Source organism: Aphelocoma coerulescens, chromosome 12 (genome assembly GCF_041296385.1).
Source record: "Aphelocoma coerulescens isolate FSJ_1873_10779 chromosome 12, UR_Acoe_1.0, whole genome shotgun sequence".
Lineage (NCBI taxonomy): Eukaryota > Metazoa > Chordata > Aves > Passeriformes > Corvidae > Aphelocoma > Aphelocoma coerulescens.
The window spans coordinates 5,110,654-5,136,047 of NC_091026.1; the positions used below are offsets into that span (position 1 = coordinate 5,110,654).

Sequence of the window (25,394 nt, forward strand, 5' to 3'; positions counted from 1 at the left end):
TTCAACTTATCTTTTGTCTTCTGCCCTTTTTTTAAAGTGCTGGCATGCAACAAAAACATTCATGCCTGCCCCTGCCTTTTGTAGAAAGCAGCAGATGGTTTACCTAACATTCAGTGATAATAATTTGCTGTGAGGTGAATATATGGAATATTCATAGCATCACTACTGGGTATGTCCAATTCTGAGTAGAAACGATAGCTCCAATGTCTTCTTAAGTGCCCAGTGACTTGGTGTTCACTGAAAAAGAAACCCTAGCATGGTAATACCATGCTTACCTCTAGTGCATTTCACGGCTGATTATTAAAATTGCTTGAAAACAAGTTTACTTTCACATCTCAATACTGGAGGGAAGGAAAACATCACAGGTTGGCTCTGTAAACAGGTGAATTGAAGCTTGGATGAGGAAAACCCTTATTCTGCACAGTGAGTCTGATGCAGGGCTGGGGAGGGAACCTGTGAATCTCGGCTCCAGGGCTTATCTACCAAATGTCTTCCTTAATAAGAGCTGTTCAGTTTGTCTCTTCTGGCTCATTACTACATCTATTAGCACTGAGCAGTGAATCCTAGGAAATGCAAGTAAGAGAGAAACTTTCAGCTTTGAATTCTCCCTTAGGAAACTGATTTCTGGCAAGTTTCACAAGTGGCAGCTTCATGTTTATATTCCTAGGGCCTATAACACATGGCATTTTCTCGTTGGCTCTGCCCTCAGCTCCCTCCCATGACTGAAGTGGTAAGTCCTCTCCTTGCCTCTGCTGTTGGTGTGAGTTTTTAGGGCTGTGCTCCTGATGCAGAGCCTGAGCAGCAGTTGATTGCCAGCTTTCCCTCCTCCTTAGATGTGTGCTAGCTCTCAAACGACATTTTGAGGTGCCTGAAGCATTCTGTGGAAGAAAATTAATTGGTTTTGACAAACCACAGCAGTCCCTTGGGTGCCTGGGAGTGCAACATTTATTGAAACCAGGCAGGAAATCAAAACGCTCTGGTGTTCACTCACCTCCTGTGCAGCTGTATTAAAAAAAATATAAAAAAGTAAAAAATCCCTAACCTTCCTCTGGATTTTTCACTCTGACATTTGGATCATCCACTGACTTTCTAATAAAACCTCCTTTTTCTTTTAGGAGAGAGTTTAGTGGTCATGAAAGATGCCAGAATGACAGCCCAGGGAGTAGATGGTCTCTGTTTACCCAGAGAGCAAATGCAGCATCAGGGCAAACGTACTTGCCATTGTACTTCCACCTTGACCTGCGGCATCCCAAAGGAGGGTAGGGAATTGCAGGTTTTCAGCACTTCTAGGCTTGACCTCTCTGCTTACACAACTTAATAAGGAATCAGGCTTCTCCTGCTATTGCAGTGCAGTATTAAGGAAGGATTTTTCATCACAGCTGTAGGCATAACGTCTTCAGTGCAAATCTCAGACTGAAAGCACTCCGCTAGCAGAAACCATCTCCTATCCCCACTCTTCCAGGAGCCTGGCCTGTCTTCCAACATATTGGTTACAATCTGATTCATTTCTAAAACATACACTGATACCCAGAGCAAGGTAAAGAAGAACCCTTTATACGTGACAGGTGTGTATGGTGGGTGTGGGTGCCCTTCAGTCGGCCAGTGGTTTGAGGTCGCTGCTCTGCTCTGCGCAGAGCTGCTGATGGGAGTCATTAAGTTGCCATCAAGTTTGAATTAGTGTTGATTCACCTCTAAAAAATAACCAGCAGTGTTCTTCACACAGCTCTGAAGGCAGGGCTGGGAAATGAGGGGAGTAATTTTTAAACAAAAGCTGGTTACTGCCCAGGTGCAGTCACAAAATAGGGTTGGGGTTAGTTTTACAGGGGGTGTCCACTTGCCAGCCCATGAAGTGGTGTGTGATTTCTGGACTGTGCCCTGCTTGATGAGGCTGTTGAATCTTTTTACAGGTCTTTTGCTGGCTGTGGGCATCCCCAGGAGTGGTATCAGTAGAGGAAAGCCATATACTTTCAGCCTGTAGGACCAGGTTTATTACAGCTCCTAGCCTCACGGACTAGAAAGAGTACTGGAGCCACTGGGAAGGCTGATTGGAAAGGATTCACAGACAAATGATGTAATGGCAATTATTCAGCTCCTCCAGGACCTTATTGCAATCAATTCCTGGGTTTTAACAGGTTCTTTTTGCGTTGTCCATCACCACAAGATTTATATGGGTATGGTAGGGGTGCACACTCTGAATGCAGTAAACAATATGGGGTGTGTTAGGCAGACGGTCCTGATGTCCTTGTGTGTCCTCCGTAGCTGCAAGTGCCAGACAGAGGTGGGACACCAGCTTTGTCAGTGTGGTTAGAAACTCTGCTGTGGACTGAAGCTCCTGCTAATGTCTGGAGTGACAGAGATGGAAACGCAATGGACAGAGGAAGCATTTGCTTCTAAAGAGTCGCTGTGGTTTGGCTCCTCTCCGTTCTCACTCGCAGAGGCGGAGCAGGGGTGTGTGGAGGCTGTGGAGGGGACAGATGGGGAGCCAGCCCTAGGAGCTCCTTGAGAGGAGCAGGTAATGTGACTGCGGCAGAGAGGGGAGGGGTGGCGATGGCTGCTGGCTCTGCATCACCGAGACGGTGACAACTCCTTAAGCAATTAATTAGCACAGCTGAGAGCCTGAGCTCGGTGCTAAAGGTGAGCTGCAGTTGTACCAGCAGAGATGCACAAAGGCTTTATTGTTCTGGCTTGGGACCTCACTGGGGGCTTGTCTTGGTGGTTGTTACTGCAATGCTTCTACAAGCTATTAATGATCTTGTAGAATAGCCTGTAGAACCATTGTCTTAAAAGTCCAGTGTTGTGGGAGGCTAAAGAAGGGGTCATCAGCAATCCTAAATGAAGCTTTGGTAGGTCTGGATACTGCAGGAGAATTACTGCTGTAGGTTTCTTCTTCACCTTTTTTCTCCTCTAATGATTCTGCTTTCTGGCATAACAATTACCTACTTTGGATATCAATGTCTATGGGAAACTGGCTCAAGCTAAAATGGTAAATTAACTGCTTTGAAGCTTATGTCCCAGATGTCAGTAGTGATAGATTCTGTTGAGTGGTTTCTAGCTAGAAAAGACTTTGAGCAGTGTCATTTTTCATGGGAAAACTTCCCATATGCTTCTCCAAAAGGCTTTTCTGGGCAATTAAGTGACATGCTGTATGCAGAGATAACATGAATTCAAAGAGCTTTTGCACTTCATCTTCTATGACACACCATACATGTGGTGTCAGTGGTCACCATGGGTTTGGCCCTTGGCCTCAGTTACTTCTGCAGGAGCAGGGTTTGCCACCCCTGCTGTCGCCCATAACCAGCAGGACTCCTGGGGTGTTTGTTATATGAATGGTTGTATGAGCATGACACACCATGAAGCTGGGATGTGGGAAAATCTGTGGCAGAGGAAATGCCATCCTACATTCATCCACTGAACAGCACAGTGGGCACCAAGGCCTTTCAGCTCCTGAGCCAGTGGGATGTCTGGTAACAGAGTCTGGTAACACTCTGGACAAGGAGTAGGTGTCATGGGAGTGAAGATTTTCATGCAACTGAATGGCAGCTTCTTTTTCTCTCTTATTATAACAGACTAATTAAGTTCTTCTCACAAGGAGCGCCTGTCTGTGTAGGGAAAACCAAAGTATGCTACTGTTCACATACTGGGCAACATGACAATGAAGTCTGGGGGAAAATTCAGCAAAAATCACCATTTTTAGATGTATGCAGGGTGTTTCGTGGCCGTTGGGAAAGGAAGGGTACAGCACAGATTGTGATTTGGGGGCTTTCAGAGTCCCCCACAGAGATGACCCTCTGGTGGCACTGGTTCTTTCAGTCCCTGTATGGCTCCATCTCCTCCCAGGAGTCGAGCCCCTGGGAGATTTTCCTTGCTTGACTCCTCTGTGCCAGCAGTCCTGAGTTTCCTGCTGCTTTGCATTTCAGCCGTGTGTCAAGAAATCCCAGCTCCTGGGGTCAAGTGCTAAACATTTGCTTCTTTATCAGATATTTACTTAGGAGGATTTCATTATACTGAATCTACTAGCTTTGAATAAATTCACATGCAGTAAATTTATTCTCGCTCTTTCTGAAGGGCTGTGTATGCTAGAGAAAACTTTGAAGACGACCATTTATACCAAAAGCAATTACTTTTGTGGTAATTTTGTATGTATTTTACTGCAGATACTGTATTTCTATTTGACTGTGAGCTTTCTCCCAAGTGGCACTGCTGGTCTGGAAGTAGAGAAAGTCAGATGCTTGAATTTGTGATGCCCCAATATTTTCACATTGTTAACATTGAATGTATTTGTCTGTGCATTTATTTGAACAAACTCCACCTGTCTGAATAAAGCTACAGGTTGATCTTATCAGAACCCATTTGTAGTTGCTCCATGTGAAGTGGGGAGGTGGGGTTGTTTTGTTTTCTTAATGTTGGTTGATTTTGGTGGGGTTTTTTTGCAACACCGCTGTTTCAGCTTCTAGTTATTGGATATCTTCAGCCAGGTGGTAGAGATGGTCTTTCATGACGCTGCAGAGGGCATCTCCAAAGCCTCCTCACTCAGTTCATGAGTATCCAGGAACTATACTCTGCAATGTGGCGAAGTTGAACTATTGGCAAAAGCAGCTTACTTTATGATTTGGAATAATAAACCTGTAAAAAATCCTTCTGCAAATAACTTTCACATGCGTGATGGGGCACAGCTGAATTCTTCACCTCAGCAGCTGGTTTGCTCCATGCAAGCCATAATGTCATATACACAGGAACTCTTTCTGGTGTCCCAGTTGTAGCCTTCTGCACACAGGATCTTCTGCAATCACTTGAGCAAGTCCAAAACAAATCAGGAGGAAAAGCTCAAGTAAGAATTTAGGCAGTTAGGCCTGATAGCCCACTAAGTTCTCTTTCCACTGGTTTACTTTACACGCTCTGCTTCATCAGGTAAGTCTTGGTGGTCTTTGTGATAAGAAAAAACCATTCTTTGGGGCTTGAGGTTTGGTTTACCAAAACTGTTGGTTGTATAGATATATCAGTGGGAATAATAGCTGACCATCCTACATCTAAATGTGCCCTTAGCATTTCCAGAGGGCAAACATGCACGACTCCTTTTGAAAATGGACAAGGGAAAACTGGGGGAATGTGTACTAAAGAGAAGCATGTTAATATTAAAATCCAGAAGGGTAGATTTATATTTTTTCTTCAACATAAGTTTCTCATTAACAAGATTCATTTCATTTAGAAGTGGCTCATTAACTAGTTTAAAAAAGGAAAACCAAACCAAAACCCTTAAAGAAATGTAGGTTCCTGTTAAATTGCAAATTCTATATTCCATGCTGGATTATTGTTTTATGGGAACCAGCGATAGTTATACTGTACATATCTACATATTTCACCAGAAAGCAAAAATTGTTTTCCAGGGGAAATTATTATACAGAAAAAAATTTAATTAATAATAAGCTATTGCTATTATGGGATATAATACTTGTGCTCAAGCCTGAATCTGAGATGAACAAAAATGTGCCATCTGAACAGCTCTAAACATCCCAGTCTAAAATTTGTGGCTAGCTGTAACCCTTGCAAAGACTGATGCGGGAGATCACAGAAACTTTCCTGTTATTGCTGTAATGAAGTAGACAGAAACATTTATATGAGCATTTCTATGGCATGAGAATGTTGTGGTGATTTCTGGGCTGTTCATTATCTGACTAAGCCACTCACATCTGGAGGAATCACACATCCCTCTTGATTTTTGACCTTTTTTCCTTGCATGGCATTTGATTTAGGATTTAATGACAAAAAATTTATTTCTGGATCAGTAAGCCTGTGAAGTTTCAGTTAGTCCAGACAGGGCACGAGCTTGAGCTGGAAGGAAAGACTTCTGTGATTCAGGTAGAAAGTAGTTGCTCAGGACATCTGTGGTTGGGTCCTGTCTCTGTCTTAGCCTGCTCTGGGAGCCTGGGCAGGATCTCTGTATCTCCCTGGTGTAGCAATCTATTGATGGATTTCCCTCCCACAGTGAGGACTTCTAAATTCACATTCAGTGAATGTTAATAACGCCTGCAGAAAAATAACAGAAAAGTCTAGGGACAAACTGCACATTGTTGGTTATTTTTAAGAGGAAGCCAAAAGAAAAATAAGCACACTGAGAGTGTTTTGTAATTCATGTTTTGTAATTAGCACTTAACAGGTAGAAATTAGCCTGAACTGAAAGCAAAGAAAAACTTTGGGCACAACAGGGCTTTCTTTGCACTACTTTGTGAGAATGTGGGGAGAAGTACATTTTGGCAGATTTCTAGTTTCAGCTTCTCGTGCTATTACAGCCCTCTTCATGGAGATCCAGCAAACCCTGGAGAAATCACACATGTGAACCCACTTAAATCTTCCCCTTCTAAATAGGGGTCTAAGGCTCAAGCTGCTTCTAGTTGTTGTGGTCTGCCTCAGTTTAAGTTATTTTTCTCATGAAAGATGGAGCAGAGGTGAAATTGGTGCTGTAATAAAAGGTGTCCCTATTTCGTAAGGACCTTAACAGCAGCTGCTGAGGACAAACATTACCCTAAGAAGGTCTCCAGGGGTTGGCTTTGATGGAGGTAATCTTTCTTGTAATACCATTCCTAATGTGGATCTCTGTTAGCTATATGTAGTAATTTCTTCCTCTGTATTTGTTCTGGTATATCTCTAGGGCTGCTTGTATGTGCTGTAGAATATTTACCGTATTTCTTTCTTTCCAATCTCTTGTGCTGTGGTCTTATAATACGTGTCTGTTGCAGATCTGTTCTCTTCTAAACATGCAGTGTACCTCCTAGTTTCTCCCTTACTCCTTGTAGCAGGTTTGTCTTTTCTTCCAACATCCTTCTCTGAGCACTGTACCTCTGAGCTGAGGGTACATCAAACTGCAGCAGCAGTTCTGCTCATGGAAGGAGCCTGCAAAAAAATGGGGAGAGACTATTCACAAGAGCATGGAGTGACAGGGCAAGAGGGAATGGCTTCAAACTGAAAGAGAGTAGGCTTATACTAGATATTAAAAAGAAATTCTTCCCTGTGAGGATGGTGAGGCCCTGGCACAGAAGCTGTGGCTGCCCCATCCCTGGAAGTGTTCCCGGCCTGGTGGGAATGGTTCTCTGAGAAACCTGGTCTAGTGGAAAGTGTTCCTGCCCATACCAAGGGGGTTGAAATGGGGTGATCTTTAAAGTCCTTTCCAACTCAAACCATTCTGTGATTCTGTGATTCTATGATCCTATTTGCAGCATTGGGAACAGGAGGGAGAGGGGCAGAACAGCAATGGTTGCCTCAGTATCTTCTGATTCTCACTGGTGGCTCCTGTTCAGATATGCCTGTTGTCCAGCAGATATTCAGGGGTTCAGCTGTGGTAGCTACAGTCTCAAGCCTGTTGCATTTGGTTCTGGCCTATTTTCCCAGCCAGCAAATCCTTCCTGTTTGCTATTCATTTCTCCAGTCCTGACACCAGCTGTTAACAAGTGGCATCTTGATGCTTTGTGATGTCTGGAGGTGGTTTAGGAATCTTCTTACTCCTACTACTCTTTCTTTGCATCGCTTTTGCTATATAGATGATACCATAATAGAATAACACTTCACGGAGGAGTGTGTTGGATTTTGTTTTGACTATTACTGCTTGATTGCATTTGTCATTGTTTTTTTTCCTGCTTTTTTCCATGCTTTGGATTTTCTGGTCAAATATCGAGGCATCCATGACAGAACAAGTGTTCTCTAAGGGTAATGTCAGAACTCTTGTTCAAATCTTCCCCTTCCTCTGCACCCCAGAATTCATCATCCTCCCTATGCCCCAACTGCAGTGTCTGTGCAGATGATTTCTTCTGTTTGTCATTTACAGCTGGCCTGCCTGTCTGGCCATTTGTCTAGAAAATCTAGATAGCTTTTAGACTAGTCAGAGGAATTCCACACCACTGACTTAACTGAGCTGTGGGGAACACTCATCATCTCTGACCTTTTGTTTGCTCTAGCTCAACAGAGGGGTGCAGCATTTGGGCTGGGTCTGTGTCACATCCATGGTGTGCAAGGAAATCATTCTTGCATCTCTGCTGCTGTCTCTTCTGAAGAGCAGCTCACAGCTGTAATTTCTGCAGTCAGAGGGACTTAGCAAGTGGTGGATTGAAAGGATTGTCCAAACTGTCCCAGAGAGGGCCCTGGAGATCACTGTGTGTCAGCCAGTGCCGGACCTTTGCTGCTTTCCTGGGAGACATGGGGCTCCTCTGTTGTCCCCTAGGAAGGGAAGGGACCCAGCTGACCAAATTCAATCACTTTGTCAATGAGGATAAATAAGGATCATAATCCAATTGTAATGGCAATTCCAATGCAGCAAACTCGAGGCAACTTTCCAAAGCTTCTATATTTATACCTCACTCATTTAAAGCAGAAGGAGGCAGACCAGCTTTTGCCAGTCTTTCCCATGTCCCAGGCAAATCACATTGCCAGCTCAGACAAACTTCTTGATGGGTGTCAGTAGGACCATCTCTTTTACTGTGTTTACTGGTATGCTCTGCCTCTGCTTCCAGGGACTGAAGGCTGATGGTGACTTACAAAAATAATAAATGCATAATAAATAATAAAAGCCTTCTTGGCACAATAGTTCCCAGCTGTACAGCACTGACTTCACCCACTCAGTACAAAGCTTGTACAACAGGTGATGATCCCTTGTACCAAAACTATGGGAAATCAAAAGTATTTATTTTAAAGTTGAAGTCCATAGTCTTTTTAATGTGAAAATATAGCATAGCATAGTACTTAGGACTATGGGTGGAGGAATCTTCTGAAAGTCTATGAGCAAATCTGAAGAAGATTGATTATTAATTATCAAGTCCTTTCAGGAATTTGTCTTAGTTTTTTTATGTTTCAAATTATGATAACAAGATAATGAAGATAAATTTTCCATAGCTGTAACTGAAAGCTTGGTACAGGTTGTACTTGAGGCAACTGGGTCATCCTTTGGTTAAATTATTAAATATTCCTGTATCTCATTACTCGGATACAACCAAGTGAAGTCAGCAGCACATCATGTGCAAGGTGGGGGCTAATGTGACCTTAGAACTGCTGTGCAGGTGACTTGTGTGTGATCCACTGATCCCTGGCTGATGGGAGTCCTTGATACACTGTTCCCAGTGTATCAATCCATTGATTACTGATGGAGCCCAATGCCTTGTGCAGTGGGACATCCCACAGCCAAGGGCTTCCCCAGCAGAGCTGCCCTGCTCCACCGTGCCGGTGGTCAGGGACTGCAGGGCTGCCTGGGCAGCTCTAGGGACACAAAGGTGTCAAGCCCAGAGGACTGATGTCCCCCTGGTCTCCTACAGACAGACCTGTGTTCCTGTGCTCACTGCCAAGTCATAAAATCAATTAGAAATTAAAGTCAGATTCATGAGTTCACTTCAGCTGCTGTAGTGGTACAAACCAGCTGCAAATTCAGCTTTTATGCTGTTGCTACTTTCCCCAGCTTTTATGTGTTAGCAGCTTTGCTTTTAAAAGCAGTTTTTAAATGGCTTGAGATTGATGCTTAACTTCAAAGTGCTAACAAATATTGCATTGCAAATTCCTCCTTGGGCTACTCCATTACTTTTTTTTCTAAATAATTTTGAAAACAAAGGATATTCTTCAGGGGAAAACTGTGCTAAGGTGAATGAGATGTTCCTGAGTGTGCACATCAGTGCAATGTGAACAGAGTGTTGCAGTGCCAATGATTGCATCTAAATCCAGGATTTGCACAATTAAGAACATCCATTATGATGTATAATTCTGTTAGGCTAAGGAGCTCTTAGATAAAACCAAAAGAAATCTCAATTCAAAAACTAGTACCATTTCTCTGCCCTTGTCAGAATTCATTGAATCGTGTGAGAGTGTGATTTTTTTTGAGCATTTTAAAAATTAATTGCCGTTATTTTATTGTTAACTTCATACTGAAAGTACTTATTCTCACTACTTTTAATAGTATTAAGCAAAAATACAACAATCATGATTAAGGTTTAAGAACTCTAGTTAAGCAGCATATTTCAAAACATAATATATTTAAAAATACAGTCCCACATTACATAACTACCACACAATTTAATTTTGGATGGCTTCACTGTGCATTTCAGGTTGCAGATATTGCTACCTTTGCAGTCCAGTCTAGTGTTAAAACATCAAATTTCCCGATTCCATCATGCGTGTACTTTCACAGTTGGTTTTAAATATTTCATCCGAAATTATTGATATGCCTGCTCTGCTTTTTGGGGGACTAACGACAACTCTTTGGGATTTGTAGGGGTTTTCTCATGTTTAAATTGGTAAGCACTTTTCTCACTTAGCTCTGTCTTAAGATATATTTAAGGGCTCAGAAAGCTTCTGGTGGGAAAAACTGCCCCAGCTTTATATCTGGTTTGGCTAAAGGTCATTAAACGATTGACTTCTCTCTACAAGCACCCTAACCATGGTTTTCCACAGTTTATAAGTGACCGTTTCCATATGTCTGCATAAGACAGGTATTAAGCCATCTGACAAGTTAAATCAGAAATCAGACAAAGAGAGATGGGACAAGGGAGGACAGATTATATAACCCTCTTCACTGGAACAAGTCGAAATCTCACTGTTTTCCCCAAATAAGCAATATGCTCTGTCAGCACAACAGTAAAGCGTGTGTGTGCATATTCATGCCAACTTCTATAGCCATGCATTTGTGTGGTTAATCGGGGTTGGGGGGAAACCACATTTGCATCTATGCAAATGGTCTTCCAAGAAATGAAGCAAGGGGAGACTGTTCCAGGTAATCACAGCAACTCTCCTTGTCTGGTGCAGCAAGTCGGCCGACGGCATGTGAGCTTCCCCAGGGTGGATTAAGGAAGGGAATTTGGCTATTAATGAGTGAGTTCAATGGCCTTTGGGCACCGTGTGACTGTGCCTGCACAGAGCAGCGGTGTGTGCCTGCAGGGGCAGGGTGCGTGTTGTAGGCAGTGTTGTGTTGATGATGGCTCCTTTGCTCTTGGGAAGATTAACCTATTTTTAGACCAAACCGTTGGTGTGAGGCCAGGAGAAGCCTTCTATCTTTTAGATTTATGGAGGTTGCCAGGCAGATCTTAAACACTTTCTCTAAGCTGCATTTATTTGTATTTTGGCTTCTTTTTGGAGGCCAAGTTCCCTGTATCTCTTTGGATAGGACCCTCTGTACTGAAACAGGTCCGGAGTCTGTCAAGTAATCCAATTCATTCAACATTTGGAATTACCGTACAAAAAAAAGTAATTTATTTTCTAATTATTCTCTGTCTTGCACAACCGTGCATCGCTGAAGTGTCACTATTTAAAATATTTATCTCTCTCCGCTGCGTGATCTGCTCGAAGGCCATGGAGGGGCGATGAAATAAAAGCACTCTTTCCCAACACAGGCACATTACTTTGACTTGTCTTGGGCTGTTTTGACGTCTCCCTGTAAATACATTTATTTTTCATTAGGATGTTTCTGGGTTTGTGGCATCCAGGAAAGCCAAAGTCATTACGCTGTTCATCTGTTAGAGACAAAATGAAGATAAACAAGTGTAATGAACTCCTGCTGAAGCCATTTTTCTGTTGTCTTTCCCTTGCTGCAAGTGTGTGTGAGTGTGTGTGTGTGTGCAGGAACAGCCTCCTCATGCTGGCTGGATGGGGGCAGCTGCTCTCAGTGCTTCCATTCTTCATCTGCAAGGAGGATTCAGCTGGGGAAAAAAATTCAAGCTCCAAGTGTGCTGTAGTCCTCAGGTTTTGCTGTTGTGTCTGGCGAGTTCAGGCCTGGGGCATCATCTGTAGCTTCCCTTGGGAAGCTGTGGGGTTTAACTTGTGATGTCAGCCCCACAGCAGCTTCCTCCATCCCTCTCCAATGTGTTACAATGATAAATACACTGGAGATTGAAATGTGATGACAGAATAATGCCTGTGAGGTCCAAGCAGGTACTGATGGAGTTGTTGGTGGGGATTGGAGGTTCATGTAAGGGATGATGCTTACTCAAGCTCTGGGGTCCCCAACACAGGAAGGACATGGAGCTGTTGGAGCAAGTCCAAGTTCATTAGAGGGATGGAACACCTCTCCTGTGGGGAAAGGCTGAGAGAATTGGGATTGTTCCGCTTGGAGAAGGGCAGGCTTCTGTGTGACCTAATTGTGGCTTTCCAGTACCTGGAGGGAGCCTGCAAGAAAGATGGAGAGGGATTGTTTACAAGAGCATGGAGTGACAGGAAAGGCAGGAATGTCTTCAAACTGGAAGAGAGTAGGTTTAGATTGGATATTAGAAAAAGATTCTTTATTGTGACAGTGGTGAGGCACCGGTATGGGCTGCCCAGAGAAGTTGTGGATGCCCTATCCCTGGAAGCGTTCTAGGCCAGGTGGGATGGGGCTCTGAGAAACCTGGGATAGTGGAAGGTGTCCCTGCCCACAGCAAGGTTAAAACGAGATGATCTTTTAAGGTTTCCAACCCAAACCATTCCATGATTATATGACATGTTCACTGCAGGGATTTCTGTTGCAGGCTGGATACCTCATCCCAGCAAAGGACTCAGAAAAGCTATTGGAGAGCCTGTGGCATAGTAGCAAACAGCCAGTACGACTGGAGGCTGGTGGATAGGGAGTTAAAGGCAGCCAGAGACAGGAATATTGTTTGGAGATCAGGGAAAGCTTGGAAAGGATAGAAAGTAAGCTGCAAAGAGGCATGAAGGTGAGAATAAAAATGAAAGCGAATATTGAGCTTTCTAGGGTGGCACATATGCTCTTTCTTCGTCCTAGTCTTTCAATTATTTCCTATTTATTTGAGCCCTCCCTCATGCGCCCATCCCCACCCTTCCAAACTGACTTGCTCATTGAGTCTGAGTGAGTTTATGCTGAATTTTAAAATACCTTCTTTTTCTCCATCTCTAAACTGCTAATCTCTCAGGCTGAGGAATCCTGGGACAAAGAGGAGTCCGCAGAGTGGAACTCTGTAAAATTAGCTTTTGCAGCATTAGTGTTTGCACAGTTACAGGCTGAAGCCCTGCACTCCCCCTGCCTGGCAGCCTGCCTCCCTTCCCCAGGGAGGCCAGCACAGAGTGAGCTGCCTTCCTCCTCCTCTTCCTCCTCTTCCTCCTCTTCCTCCTCTTCCTCCTCTTCCTCCTCTTCCTCCTCTTCCTCCTCTTCCTCCTCTTCCTCCTCTTCCTCCTCCTCCTCCTCCCTTGCCACAGTCCCTCTGCTGTGAGAGGAGCAGAGGGGAGAATTGGCATTCACCCGGACAAGGGTTTAACTTGCATTATCTTGGGCTTGTCTCCTGTTTTTGAAATGTGTTCTCAAATACAGCATAAAATTGAAATTCTAGTGCTGGTGTCACATCATGGGGATGATTAGCTTGGAAAAGAGGGCACATGGGGGGATATTTTTTGGGTGAAACCAAGCTGAGACTTGGCACATGCTGTGTGCATTGCTGCCTTGTGTTGCAAGCCCTCTGATTTTGGCAAGCAATTTAATCTGGAGCATCCATATGCAGGATATTGATGGGTTTGGAGCAGAAGGAAGGTGCAGAGGTTCCAGGCTGGTGTAGTGCTGTGATACCCCTGCAGGGAGAGACCTGTCTGTGCCTCTGGGTGATAAGCAGGCAATGAGTGGCTTTGAGTGAGTGGCTTTGAGCCTGGTGGCTGCAGTCACCCAGGGCCCTCTGCCTGAGAGAGCAGAACAATAGATGATGCCCTGAAATGTTGTGTCGAGCTCCTTTTGACCATTTCTTGTGCTCTCTCATGCTAAATTTTGGTGTAAGAACACTTCTTTTGAGCACCTTGCTCCTGTTTTCACTCCTTGCAACTTGCTCCCTGCAAATCACCTATTCAAACACCATCCCTAATGCCTGTGCTTCTTTATTCCTCACTGCTTCTGCTGTTGTTTATTAACTTGCTCTGCATGGCATCTGGGGAATTTGTTCATTGCAAAAGCAAAATGCAGTTGCGTTTTCTGCCTAACACATGTACCAAGGTACTCTCAGCCTGCTGGGCCTTGAGCAGGATCCAGCGCTAACGCTGCAAACCCTCCCTGCTTCCTCTCCCAGCCCTGCTCAGCTGATTGCCTTCTATTTTTCCTTGTGGTGTTGTTATTAATAATCATATACCAATCTCCTCTGACAATCACAATCATTTCCTGGGAGAGAGCGAATCCAAGTCAACCACATCCAGCTACCCAGCGAAATGATGCTGTGTCTACCAGCCTGATGAATGCCGCTCCTGTCTGTGCCCTTTCTGTGCGTGGAGCACTTGATGATGCTGGAGGCTGCACTAGAGATTTTAAGCTGTCTATTTCTCAAGGAAACTGGCTGCAGGGAGGAGACATGGCTGCCGAGGATTAAAGGGGATGGTGATTTTTTGGGGAAATAACATAATGTCTGGCTGTTCCCCTAGGTGCATCTGCCTGCAAAGGTCAGGTGCAACAGGACTGTCCAGGGATCTGGTGTCCTCAGCCCAGTTCTGCATGGATAAAGTCTCTACCCTTAGTGCGTGGTTGTAACTGGCTTTGCAAATGTGTTTTGGGAATAGACTGAGCCACGTACCATGTGCTTCCTCCTGTATCTGTGCTCCCAGTTTCCATCCTCCTGTGAGACAAAGCCCAGGGAGCTTTTGCTAAGATGCTTTTTGCTGGAAGGGATTCCCAGTGGCAAAATGGGGTGAAAGCTTTTTCCCAGAGCTCACTGGTTTCTCAGTTATCTCCCTCTCGCTTTCAGCTTGGCTCTGCAGGCTCCCAGGATATGTGTGCTGCCAGGTTTTTCTACCAGAGCAATTTCCCTTGTTGCAATTCTTGACAGCACCACTTTTTCTCCTAGAAACATGGGGCTGCTGAATGTCTAGCGAACTCAATTGGCCTGGATGGATGGGATGAGCCAGCTGGGTGTGCTTTGAGGCAGAAACCACCCTTCTTGTGCTTAAAGAAAAGGTGGTGACTGCAACTTGCTGGGGTGAAGGGTTGTGCTTGGGTGGGGAGGAGAGCATAGTAGGGAATTGCTTGTAGGCACAGGGTGGGGCTCTCACGTGGGGTACCCCCATGTCTGTGGCTGTTCTGCAACCTGTCTTGCTCTGCAGCCAGCCTGGCTCTGCCTTTTATTGCAGTTCATGGAAAGTTGTCTTTTTGGCTGATGGGCTGAGCGTGGCTGGCTGTGCAATGTGGGCAGCTGGGGGTGGCGGGCACACATTCCACGTGCAGAGGAATTGCTGGGGGCTCATTGAAGTGAGGTGCTCAGGAAGGGCAGAGCTGTGGGTTGTGTCTTGGGAAATGAGGTCAAGAAACCCTTGGGAGCTCGATTAACCACACATGACCGGGACGAACTAGGACACCGATTGCATGACTGGCGAAGATGAGAGTCCGTGGCCTGCTTGGTTTGCTCCAGGCTTAGAATGTCTTCGTTTATTTTGCCTTTATTTGTCACTATTTTGTTCTTGGATGCAGAGTAGAAAGCCCTGACCTGAGCTCCCATGCTCTGCCCATGTGACCTAGCAGTGTCTGGTCGGCAAAGGCGGTGAGTGGGGTGCAGCCTGCTCAGGGCACAAAAACAGGGCATAGCTCTCCTTCCCTTCATGTTGTTGGTCTTTGCTCAAGCAAACTCTGACATATATTTGTCTTTTCTGTATTTCCTTGTGGATCATTCTATGAAATATTGTGAAGTGGATCCTGTTTTATGTTAGAAGCTATTTGTAATGAGATTGGAGAGAGATACAGCATTTGACTGCAGTGGCTGTTAATTTTAATATGCTGTGAATCTCGAGGTAGCTCTTTATTCTTTCTACATTGAACTTGCACGCTGCTGCTGCTGCTACAGTCTGCATGGGGGACATGTCGTGTGAACCAAAAAGGCTTAATGAGGAACAGAGGGGAAAACTCTGCCAGTATTTTATAAAACATGAGATTTATTTTCTTAAACACAAATCACAGTGTCTAGATATTTAGAGGCTTATGATTTAGCAGCTCTAAGGAAAGGTTTGGAAGGACAGGGGGTGGTTGACAGAGACCTTAAAATTGCACTCAGCTCTGCTGAGCAGAAAATGAGCGTGCAGTGGAAAATACCAGTTCCTGCTGGTCTGAGCAGACAAAGTCCTTCACAGGTGAGGGATGGAGGAGAGCACATCAGCAGCACAGGGCCACGGATGGCAGGTTAGTGCTATAGAATATGTTCCTTAATGGTTGGATGACTTGGGCAGAGACAAGTGAAATGAAAGGGGAAAGGACAGGGCAGAGTGGTCAGGACCTGGGAATGAGGGCTTGGGAACGCTCATAAGATGTTTCAAGTAGATTCTTGCCCATGTCCTAAACCAAAAGAAACTGTAAAAGTCCACGTGTCTGAAAAGATGTAGGGAAACCCCAAAGTGGTATCAAAAGGTTCACAGAGGGGATCTGAGCAAGCTCTCAGTGTTCACCCAGCTCTGAGGGAGTGGCTTTGGGGCTGAGGTTTTCTGAGCTCTGGAGTTAAAGTACAAGGGATTTGCTGGGGGTTGGGGGTATTTATTTTTTTATTGCAGCTGTTTTGCTGAATGGCTGCTCTCTTCCTGCCTTTGAATTCAGAGAGAGACTCACCACTGGTGTTCTGTTTGTCAGTTGTCTGTGAGCAGCAGACTGGAGATGGAACTGCATTTGATCATTTGTCAACTTTTCCTTTTGTGCTGAATATCTGATAACATTTGCTGAGTGCTCACTCTGCGTATGCTCGTTTGATCAGCTGCTGCAACAATTACAGGCGATGGAAAAAGAAAGGTTGGGACATGGCTAAGGCACATCTGCAGTTGAATGTTTGTCAACAACAAGGTGCTCACTCAACTTGCTAATAACAGACATTGGGAAAGAGGTGGTTCCAGTCTTCCACAGGCAATTACTGGTTCCCTAAATCTGTGGGCAGGCTGAAAGCATGTTGGACTGAAAGCATATTGCCTTTCCAGAACTGCTCTTGGAGGTGTGTTTCCCATCAGCAACTGCCTCAATGGTGTCAGATCCAAAGCAGACCTACAAGTTCTTAGTGTGGTGATGACCTACAATGCCAAAACCCTTGGGACGCGCGTGTGGGACCTGGCTTTGCTGCCACGGCCATTGAGGATTTTCAGGGAAGAAAGATGGGACATGTCAGGTTGCTACAGTATCCAAACTTTGTACTCTGGTGCATGTAAAATTCAGCTCTTCCAGAGGTCCCCTGCACAGAGAGTGCTGTTGGCATGGCAGGCTCTGGATCTGGAGGTCCAGGGAAAGCTGAACCCCCTCGATGGGAGAGGAGGATGCCCTTTCCTTGTCTCCTCCCCTCTGCTCACAGCCTCCCTGAAGCCTGAGCAGAGCTGTGCTTTGACCTGGTTCCTGCTGTCAAGTGCTTCCATTTACTCTGCGAAAAAAATCTTCCTGCTGTCTCTGGGAACCAAACTCCCAGGAGGAGCCCGTGGCTGTGACCACTCCTTGCCCTGCACTTGCGCAGAGCTCCTCGCTCAGACCAGGCTCTGTGAGGAGCACCACGGCAGTTACTTGTAGGGTGGATTTTTTTCCACTTTTGTTTCTCATCAGAGGCTGAGTAGCACACTCACACACGGCATATCAGGCCTCTTGCAGCACACTTCATTTAAAAAGCTAATTTGTAATTGCAAAGCTATACACATGCTTCAACAACCCCTCCTCTCAAAAGCAAACAGAGAAACGCCACAGAGAAATAAAATAAAATGGGATGAGAATTATCCATGCTTGCTCTACTCCGCTGTTTGTCTGCTGGGGAAAAAGAAGAGGTGAAGCAAAGTTACTAAAATAAATAGATAAAAAATAAACAAATAGAAAAACAGCCTCTAATGTACTAATGTACTTAGTGTTGCAAGTTGTGAGATGTGGATTAGCCCTGCCTGTCTTCCCCTGTAGCGCAGTGTGCTCTGGATTGTGGGATCGCGTTGCCTTTGCCATGCTCGCCCTGCTGCTCGCAGGTGTGGGTGGCAGCAGGGAGGTGACGGCAGCGCTCCTGCCCTGCGGCAGCGCCCGGCCAGCGCGGTGCATGAGCTCCTTCTGCACCCCTTGGTGTCCCCGATGTATTTTTGAGGGGGAGCAAGTGTTTTATCCTGCTGTGTAGCTGTGGATTAGACCGACTCTGCCTCTCGAGGGACTTCTGAACAGCCTCTGCTCGCATCGCTGTGTGCCCGTGCCCTTCGCGAGTGCTTTTTCGGAGCACGGAGCCCAGCTGCGTCACCGCGTTCCCAATGCAGCTGCTGCCCACCTCTGTCTGCTGCCTGCCGCTCCTGCCCTCCTGCGCCTGCCGCTGGCACTCGCTCGGCTGCGCCGTCCTGCTCCCGAGCCCTCCCACTCGTGCTGGGTTGGAGAGGGGAAGGGAAAGGTGAAGCCACTGTTGAGCTGCGCTCTGCAGAGCTGCCAGCTCCCATTTTGTCATCCCCGCTCCGCTCTGCCTCTACGAGGTCAGCGGGGGCATTTTCAAAGACATTCACTGTAGTTCGCAGCATGGGTTGAGGGGCAGGGAGCTGGGGAGGAGCGAGCAGCTCTTGCTGAGGAGCTTTTCAGGACTGGGATGTCGGGTGGGGGCCGGTGTGTGGTAGGATCCTGCCACTGACGGTATCTTTTACTGCAGCTTTTTTTGCAGCATCAGAAAAGCAGGGTGGAATTAGGCCACGTAGCCTGTGGTATGAGCTCTGCTTGTTGGTATTGTTAATAGCTCTGCTCAGAATATGCTGACTTTTTCTGAACAAAAGCTAAAAAGCAACCCTTACAAATTAATCATTATTAATACTTTGTGCTCGCTTTGCTATGTGTGCAGCCATTCAGGGTGGTAAATAGCCATTCCTGTGCTTGATCTCCATGGCTCAACCTCTCTTGGATAGCAACAAAGCCGTGTACTGGGAACTCCTGTGTTTGGGGGTAGTTTGGCAATTTTGGGGCAACAACCTCTCTCCCTCTTCACATAAAATACAAGTAAAATGCTTTAAGCCTAAGGGAGTTACACGGATACTATACCAGCATGACTAAGATGAACCCAGGGATTTCATCTGCTGCCAGTTGACGTTGATTCTGCGACTCCTTTATTACTCTGCTGTGAAGGCTGACTTACAGTGAAGTTTGCTTTGGCCCTAAGTTTGCCCAGCTCTAGTGAGATCAGGGATTTCTTGGGATTATAAACCAGAATAGAAATTTGTGGCTAATAAACTGGGTAGTAATGAGGGGTTCTTTCCCTCTCAGGTCGTGAGCTGTCCTGGCAGGGTGGCCGTGTTCTGCCCAGCCAGTGGGAGAGGACATGGCACAGGTATCTTGAAGGTCAGAGGAATCTTGTCCTGCTGAACATTTTGGGAATGCAGCACCAACACACCGAGAGCTGGGCCCTAGGGAGGAAGGCAGGGCCGGTGTGGCAAGCACTGATGCAGTATCTCAGCCTGCTGATGTGCACAGCAGAGCGTGGCAGTGAGCAAGTGCTGTTTGCAGAGCACAAGGAGGTGGCAAGTTGGGTGGTTGTCTCCTTGGGTTGTACCTTGTGTAGTGGCAACCACAAGCTGCAGCAGCCCAGTCGCCTTCTCTGCTGGCATCCATCGGTGGCTGTGCAGAGCCATGAACTGGGAGTGAAACACTCATCCCTCACTGGTGGATTTAGTCTCTCAGCCACCAAGTTCACCAGGCTTTTCAAAAATAAGTTCTCAGCCTTTCGATATTGTGACTTCTTCCACTCCAAGTGCTACCCGTGTAATCTCTTGCACATTTCAAAGCTACTTGAAACAGCTTCTTGCTTTAGTGCTTGCCAGATTCCCCCCCAGCTGCCAGGAAGAGAGTAAGCAGCCGCTGCCTGTTCTACTTGAGAAATTCAACTGCCAAGTGGTTATTTACAGCAGGCAGAGGAATGAAAATGTTAAATAAAATCAATTGCTGGCAATGTGAAAAAAGGAAGGGGGAGGAAAAAACCCCAAACCCTTACAAAATCAGGATTATGCTGGCTGCAAGCTGCAGCCACCTTAAAAGGATTGCAGACAACAAACAGCAAAATGCCGATGACAAAGCCGTGCCTGCATTAGCCCAGCCTGGTGCTGACTCCGACTTTTGTTTCTGTTTAATCTCCCTATTCTTGTCCACTTTGGTCCCTTTCTTGGCAGTGGATGGGGAGATGGAAGAGCTTTGGAAAGGAAGCTGGATTGTGTTAAAACAGTTGTTTCAATCCATTTCAACATCAGGCTCCCTGCCTGAATTTAACCTGGAGGTAAATGAAAAATTAAAAACGAAATGAGCTCTATCTCCCTGATGAACATCGAATTTTGCCTTAAAAATGGGAGTATTTTTATTTCCCTTGACTTTTACAGGATGGAGGTGTTGGGAAGGTTACTGGGAGAGGCTGCCAGCCAGTTTAGTTCTGGCTGGATCACAACTTATTTTTTTAGGTGTCAATCCCTTCCTTTACATGCAAGCCTCAGGCTTCCCTGCTAAATCTCTACAGAGACAAGTGAATCACAGCCTTGCATTGGGCAGTGTGGCAATTAATCAGCCATTAAAAAGGAAAACCTGCTGTCTTATAAACCAATTAGACAGGAACTGGTTGCTTGTGTAACTAATGTATGAGGTTGCTAGTAAGTTAAAGGCTCCTTGCGGAGAGAGGAGTTGAAATAAGTCTCTGTTACAGGGCTTTAAAGAACATGTTGAAACCACAAGAGCACCAGATCTTCCTCTAAAACAGGAATCTCAATTTGCAGCCATACATTGCAGTAAACACTGTCCCCTCTGCTCGCCTTGTAGTTGGCTGAAGAAAGTATTTTTAACTCTTGATGATGAAATGTTTTAAAGTTCTCTTTCTTCTTAAATCTTCACTGGGTTTCTGGGCAGGGATGGAGATGAGGATAAATGGGTGAGAACCCTCTCTGAGGCTGCGTAAGAGAGGTGAGGCAGTGCTGTGGGATGCTCTGTGCATGCAAAGGGATGGGTTTGCTGAGCTCCAGCTAACCCTGGAACAGGATTTGGTGCATTCTCCATTAAGGCAGCTTGTTTGCAGGATGGGTCTCCTTTTAGGAGCTGGGCTGATGCTTTTGCATAGCACTGCCTCTGTGTTTGGGTTGGTGCTGCCGTGGGGCAGGACTGCTGGCTGTAGGGAGGGTCCGTGTCACTGAGAGAGCATGTTGTTATCTGTGCCTTGAGCAGGGTTTACTCCAGCAGCCACTGGAGCAAATCTCAAATGTTGCTTGCATTGGGCTTTCAATTCTTGGCAGTTCTGCTAATGTGCTAATTTGAACTGCTCTCTCCTGAGAACACACTCAGTCTGCTGGATGCTGAGCCAAATGGAGCAGGGGGCTGACCCCAGCCTGCTACCTGGAGCTGTGAGCGTGGATTTCAGGAGCACTCCTGTGCTCCATCCATCCTGACAAGGACCTGTAGGGGTGGGATTGGGTGGCTGTCCCAGCAGCAAGGAAGGAAGTGCCTTGGTGAGGAGATTCTTAAGCGGATTCATTGGTTTCCTGTTCAATTTATTCTGCTTTTAGAAGAGGTGTGATTGCTGTCGTTGGGCTGCTAAAGTAACAAGATATATGTTTAAGTTTACCTAATATACTGTGTGCAGCTACTTAGGAACAGTGCAAACTAGATAAATAAATCATGGCCTTGCTTCAGTCGTAGCAATGATTTTGTGTCTGCTCCATCATAACACAGGGCCTATTAATTTCACTGAGAATGTGGGACACAGCGTTCAGTTACCTTATGCTTGCATTTAACAGCACTCACGTGCAGAATTTTAACAGATCATTCTAGGTCAACCAAGATAGTTGTTGCTAATCCTTTTTTGCAATTCCAGTAAGCAGGAATAATTTTAGACTAGATCTGTGGTAGGGAAACTTTGTCACTATAGCATAAAATGCTGAAAAGACAGTTTGGGGTGGAGAGAAGGGCACTGGGTACACCAACTTTTAGTTTTGGCTCTGAAACTCGCTTGGTGACTGTAGGAAAGACACTTAACTTATGAGAGTCTCTATTTTCCTGGCTCCCCTCATGGCACAACCTTTTTTTTTTTTTTTTTTTTTTTTTTTTTTTTTTTTTGTGACTTTTCTTGAGTGCAGTATTTGCATTATTTATGTAGTTGCAGTGACTAGGAGCGTTGGCCTGCCCTGCCCACTGATGCTGTCTTGTACCAACCTCAGTATGTGGTGGCAACACAAACTGTGCGTGTGTTTCATCAGTGAGGGGGTGCTGAGCAGTTTAGAGTACCAGCCTGTGGCAATCAGCTCCCTTTGCTCACTGCTGAGTAAATTCTGCATTTCAGGGCTGATCCTGAAAGTGATCCCACACTTCAATGTATAAATGCTCTTGAGTCTGGCCATGCAGAGAGGCCTCTGCCTCTTCCTCTCGCTTGCTCTGCAGATCACTTGTCATGATCCCCAGTTCCTGATCCAGCCCTCATTTAGGTCAGGGTCTCATCAGCCCCAGTTTAACAGATTTCTCCTTATTAAACAATAAGTGTGGGCTTACAATCAGTAGGTTGTTGTGCTTTGCTGAGTCAGGCCTTTAATTACCCCAAGCTTATGACAGCTCTGCATCCTGAGTGGAAGATGCCACTGTCATCCCTCCAGCCCTCGGCTCACACCCAGGGAAGGTGCACACTCCATTTAAAAGGTACCTCAGCTGCAGTCTGCTGAGCCAATCCTCAAATTGAGTTTGAAGTCATTAAGTGGAAAAGAAAATTTTTGTGACAAGTGATTTCCCTGAGCAGGTGACAAACTATAATGAAGCGGGGCGGTTTGGCTGGAAAGGTTTATGATAGCAGCTGTGTACCCTTCCTCTCCTGTGAGCAATCTGGGCAGGAGAGGATTCGTGGAAAACTGTCCATGCCACTGCAATGCAATGTTGCCTGTATGTCAGCCTTGGATTAATTTTCACAGTCTTTCCCCAAAATGTTCCTGGAGATCCTTTGGGAGCAGAGGCAGGATGGGTGACTAATTACCATTTAAGTTGTAGTGCTCTTCCTAGCAAAGTGCTTGCTTGGGAAAAGCTTGTGAGCAAATAGCACCCCTGGAAAACAGCGTAATGTGAGGGCTCCAAGTTCTTTAGCTGCACTGTTGCTGGTTATGGCTGCACAGTTTCTTCCTCCTGCTTTGGCTGTGTTCCTGTAGGACAGGGACGTGTCTGCCACGAGCTGATGGGTGTGCTGGGCACACGGCCTGGCTCTCACAGGCACCTGTAGAGAGGGAGCAACGGGCATGTCATAGCCAGGAACAGACCTCTTCCCAAAACAGCAAGAAAATGGAGAAGGGAGGAATGAGGGCACCAGGATGGCTCTTCCAGCATGGGGCAAGGTTTAGGCACAAGAGCACTGAGAAGCTGATTTAAAAAAACCTGAAATGTGCAGTGTGAGAGCTGCAGCTCACAGCAGGATGCTGGAGCAGCACAAGTAGTTGCTCACCTTAATGTGTGGGAAGCCAAGTGTCACAGACCACAGCCATAACACCTGGGAGAGAGGTGCAGAGACCAAGGAATAGGTTGTCCTGGCCAGGACGGTGCCTGTCTGTTTTTAATATCACTTCTGTGCTGTGTAGATACCTAGGCAAGAGATCTCTCTTGTCTAGGGAAAAGATGGAGTGGTCCTTAAAGAGGTGCTATTCATACTACACAGCTAGCCAGGAGGTTTCTGGGGTGTTCCTCTAAGGTGGTGGGTGTCTTTGTAGAGGTGAGGCTTGAAGCACTGCAGGCCAGCTGCTCCTGATTTCCTTTTTTCCCCTGATTGCTGGTTATGCAGTGTGTGGGCGGGTTTTTTCTTAGTACAATGTCAACTGCTGGCTGAGCAATGCTGGCACTTGTGTAAGGGTTATGTGCTCTGAGGGTGCAAGCAGCTCTGCCCAGGAGAACCAGGCATGTTCCTGGGGAGCAGGCATGTTCTGCAGGTGCACTCACCTGTTGCCTGATCTCTGCACTGCCTTCTTGGGGTGAGCAGCAGTTCAGGACCAGCCCCTCACCCTTTGGGCTTATGCTAGTATCTGCTTAATGGGATTTCTTCCACAAAAGGGTAGTTATGAATCACCCAGTCTAGACACTGCTGTCTAAGGCCACCAGCTGCTGACCTTCAGGATAGTTGGATTTATACCTCAGAGCAGGTGTTGAATTCCTGATGCATGGAGCACTGCTGAACTGGGAACTGCTTGGTCTGCTCTCCATCCTACACTAGGCTGATTATCCAGCTGTCCCTGCCTCCACTGCTCTTAGCCAGGCTGGGATCTCCCCAGCAGCACTCAGTGTGGGAAGGTGGTGGGTGTTGACCAGCCAGGAGGGCCCCAATGTGTTAATGAGCCTTGTTAACTTAACCAGCTCACCTGGGACCCACGCCCAGCTCCTCAGCTTTAGGAGCTTCGTTTGAACTTGGCTCTCTGTGTCTTCTTGAGCTGTGTTGGAGCTCTACCTGCCCCCAGCATTGTCTCTGCTGCTGGCTCCATGGGTGTACTCCAGGCCTGTGTTACAGTTCCGTGCTGGTACCCTGTCTCCAGGATGAACCCTGGAGTGACAGTGCAGGTAGCCTGGCCTCTAATCCTGTCTCCTGACTGGACTTTGGACCTATGTTGCAGGTAACCTGTCTCTGATTCTCTCTTGCTCCTGCCTGAGCTCTTTGCTCTTGACTTGTCACCTCACCTTGCCTGGGGCTGTCCACTGGGCCTGTCACCACCCAGCCCTGCTTAGACTTGGTGGGACTGTGCTGGGTGGGTGAGGGCTGCCCTGTGGTCACCCATGGCTCCCCTCTGTAGAGCAGCCTCGTTCTTGCTGCTCCCTGGCAGAGTCTTGTGGATATAACAGGCTAGTTCAGTGTGGCTCTTGAGCCTTAAAGTAATCCTCTGGTCTTATTTGAAAATTTACTTTTCTTGAGCTTCCACCTTCAGAGCTCTCCCTTATCCCTTCCTAGAGTTTCAGGGCTGCTTGTGTTTGGGAGGTGATGTGGAAAGGTTGTCCTGTTCTGGTTGAGAGGTGTTGCCCAGGCAAAGAAAGGGTCAAAGGTGTTATTTTATAGGAGTGCCAAAGTTTTAATGTGATTACTGGGAATAGAGCAGGAATAATTTCTTGGAGGCACTAGGTATGCATAGCACTGCTCTGCACATAGGGGTTGAATGTGGACTGGGGGAGGGATCAACGGGAGCAAGTGATGCCAGCTGGAGACACCAGAAGCCTTTTAAAAAGAGCTTGGAAGCAACACAAAACCCAACACACTTGCATATTCCAAGCAATGCACGTAAGCAAGGCTCACTTTTACATTTTTCAGAGCAGATTAGCGATTTTCTAATTAGGGAAAGAGCCGAATATTGAGCACTGAAATGGATAAGCGACTTAAAAAGAACACAGAAAATCGCAAAGTGAAATCACTTAAATCAGCCTTGTCTCCTCCCCCCCTTCATGCTTGGTATGCTGTTTATCTTGGCAAAGAGGGGGAAAATAAATTCCCTGGAGGTGGCACATACACACTGGTACCTGAATGCATTAGATATATCTATGCAGGGAGCTA

General features: G+C 46.1%; 1 protein-coding gene across 2 annotated transcripts in view; it reads left to right on the forward strand.

Annotated features, from left to right (window-relative positions):
* The window catches only part of CACNA2D2 (calcium voltage-gated channel auxiliary subunit alpha2delta 2), a 208,562-nt gene that overhangs the window by 32,244 nt on the left and 150,924 nt on the right, over positions 1–25,394 (forward strand). Inside the window, exon 1 of one of the 2 annotated variants that reach the window (XM_069028439.1) lies at positions 23,998–24,468. The exons of the other annotated variant lie outside the window; for it this stretch is intronic. Within the exon in view, the coding sequence (XP_068884540.1) occupies positions 24,460–24,468 (9 nt within the window). The 5' untranslated portion in view covers positions 23,998–24,459. Of the gene's footprint in view, positions 1–23,997; positions 24,469–25,394 lie in introns of those variants that run through there. 2 annotated transcript variants of the gene reach the window in all.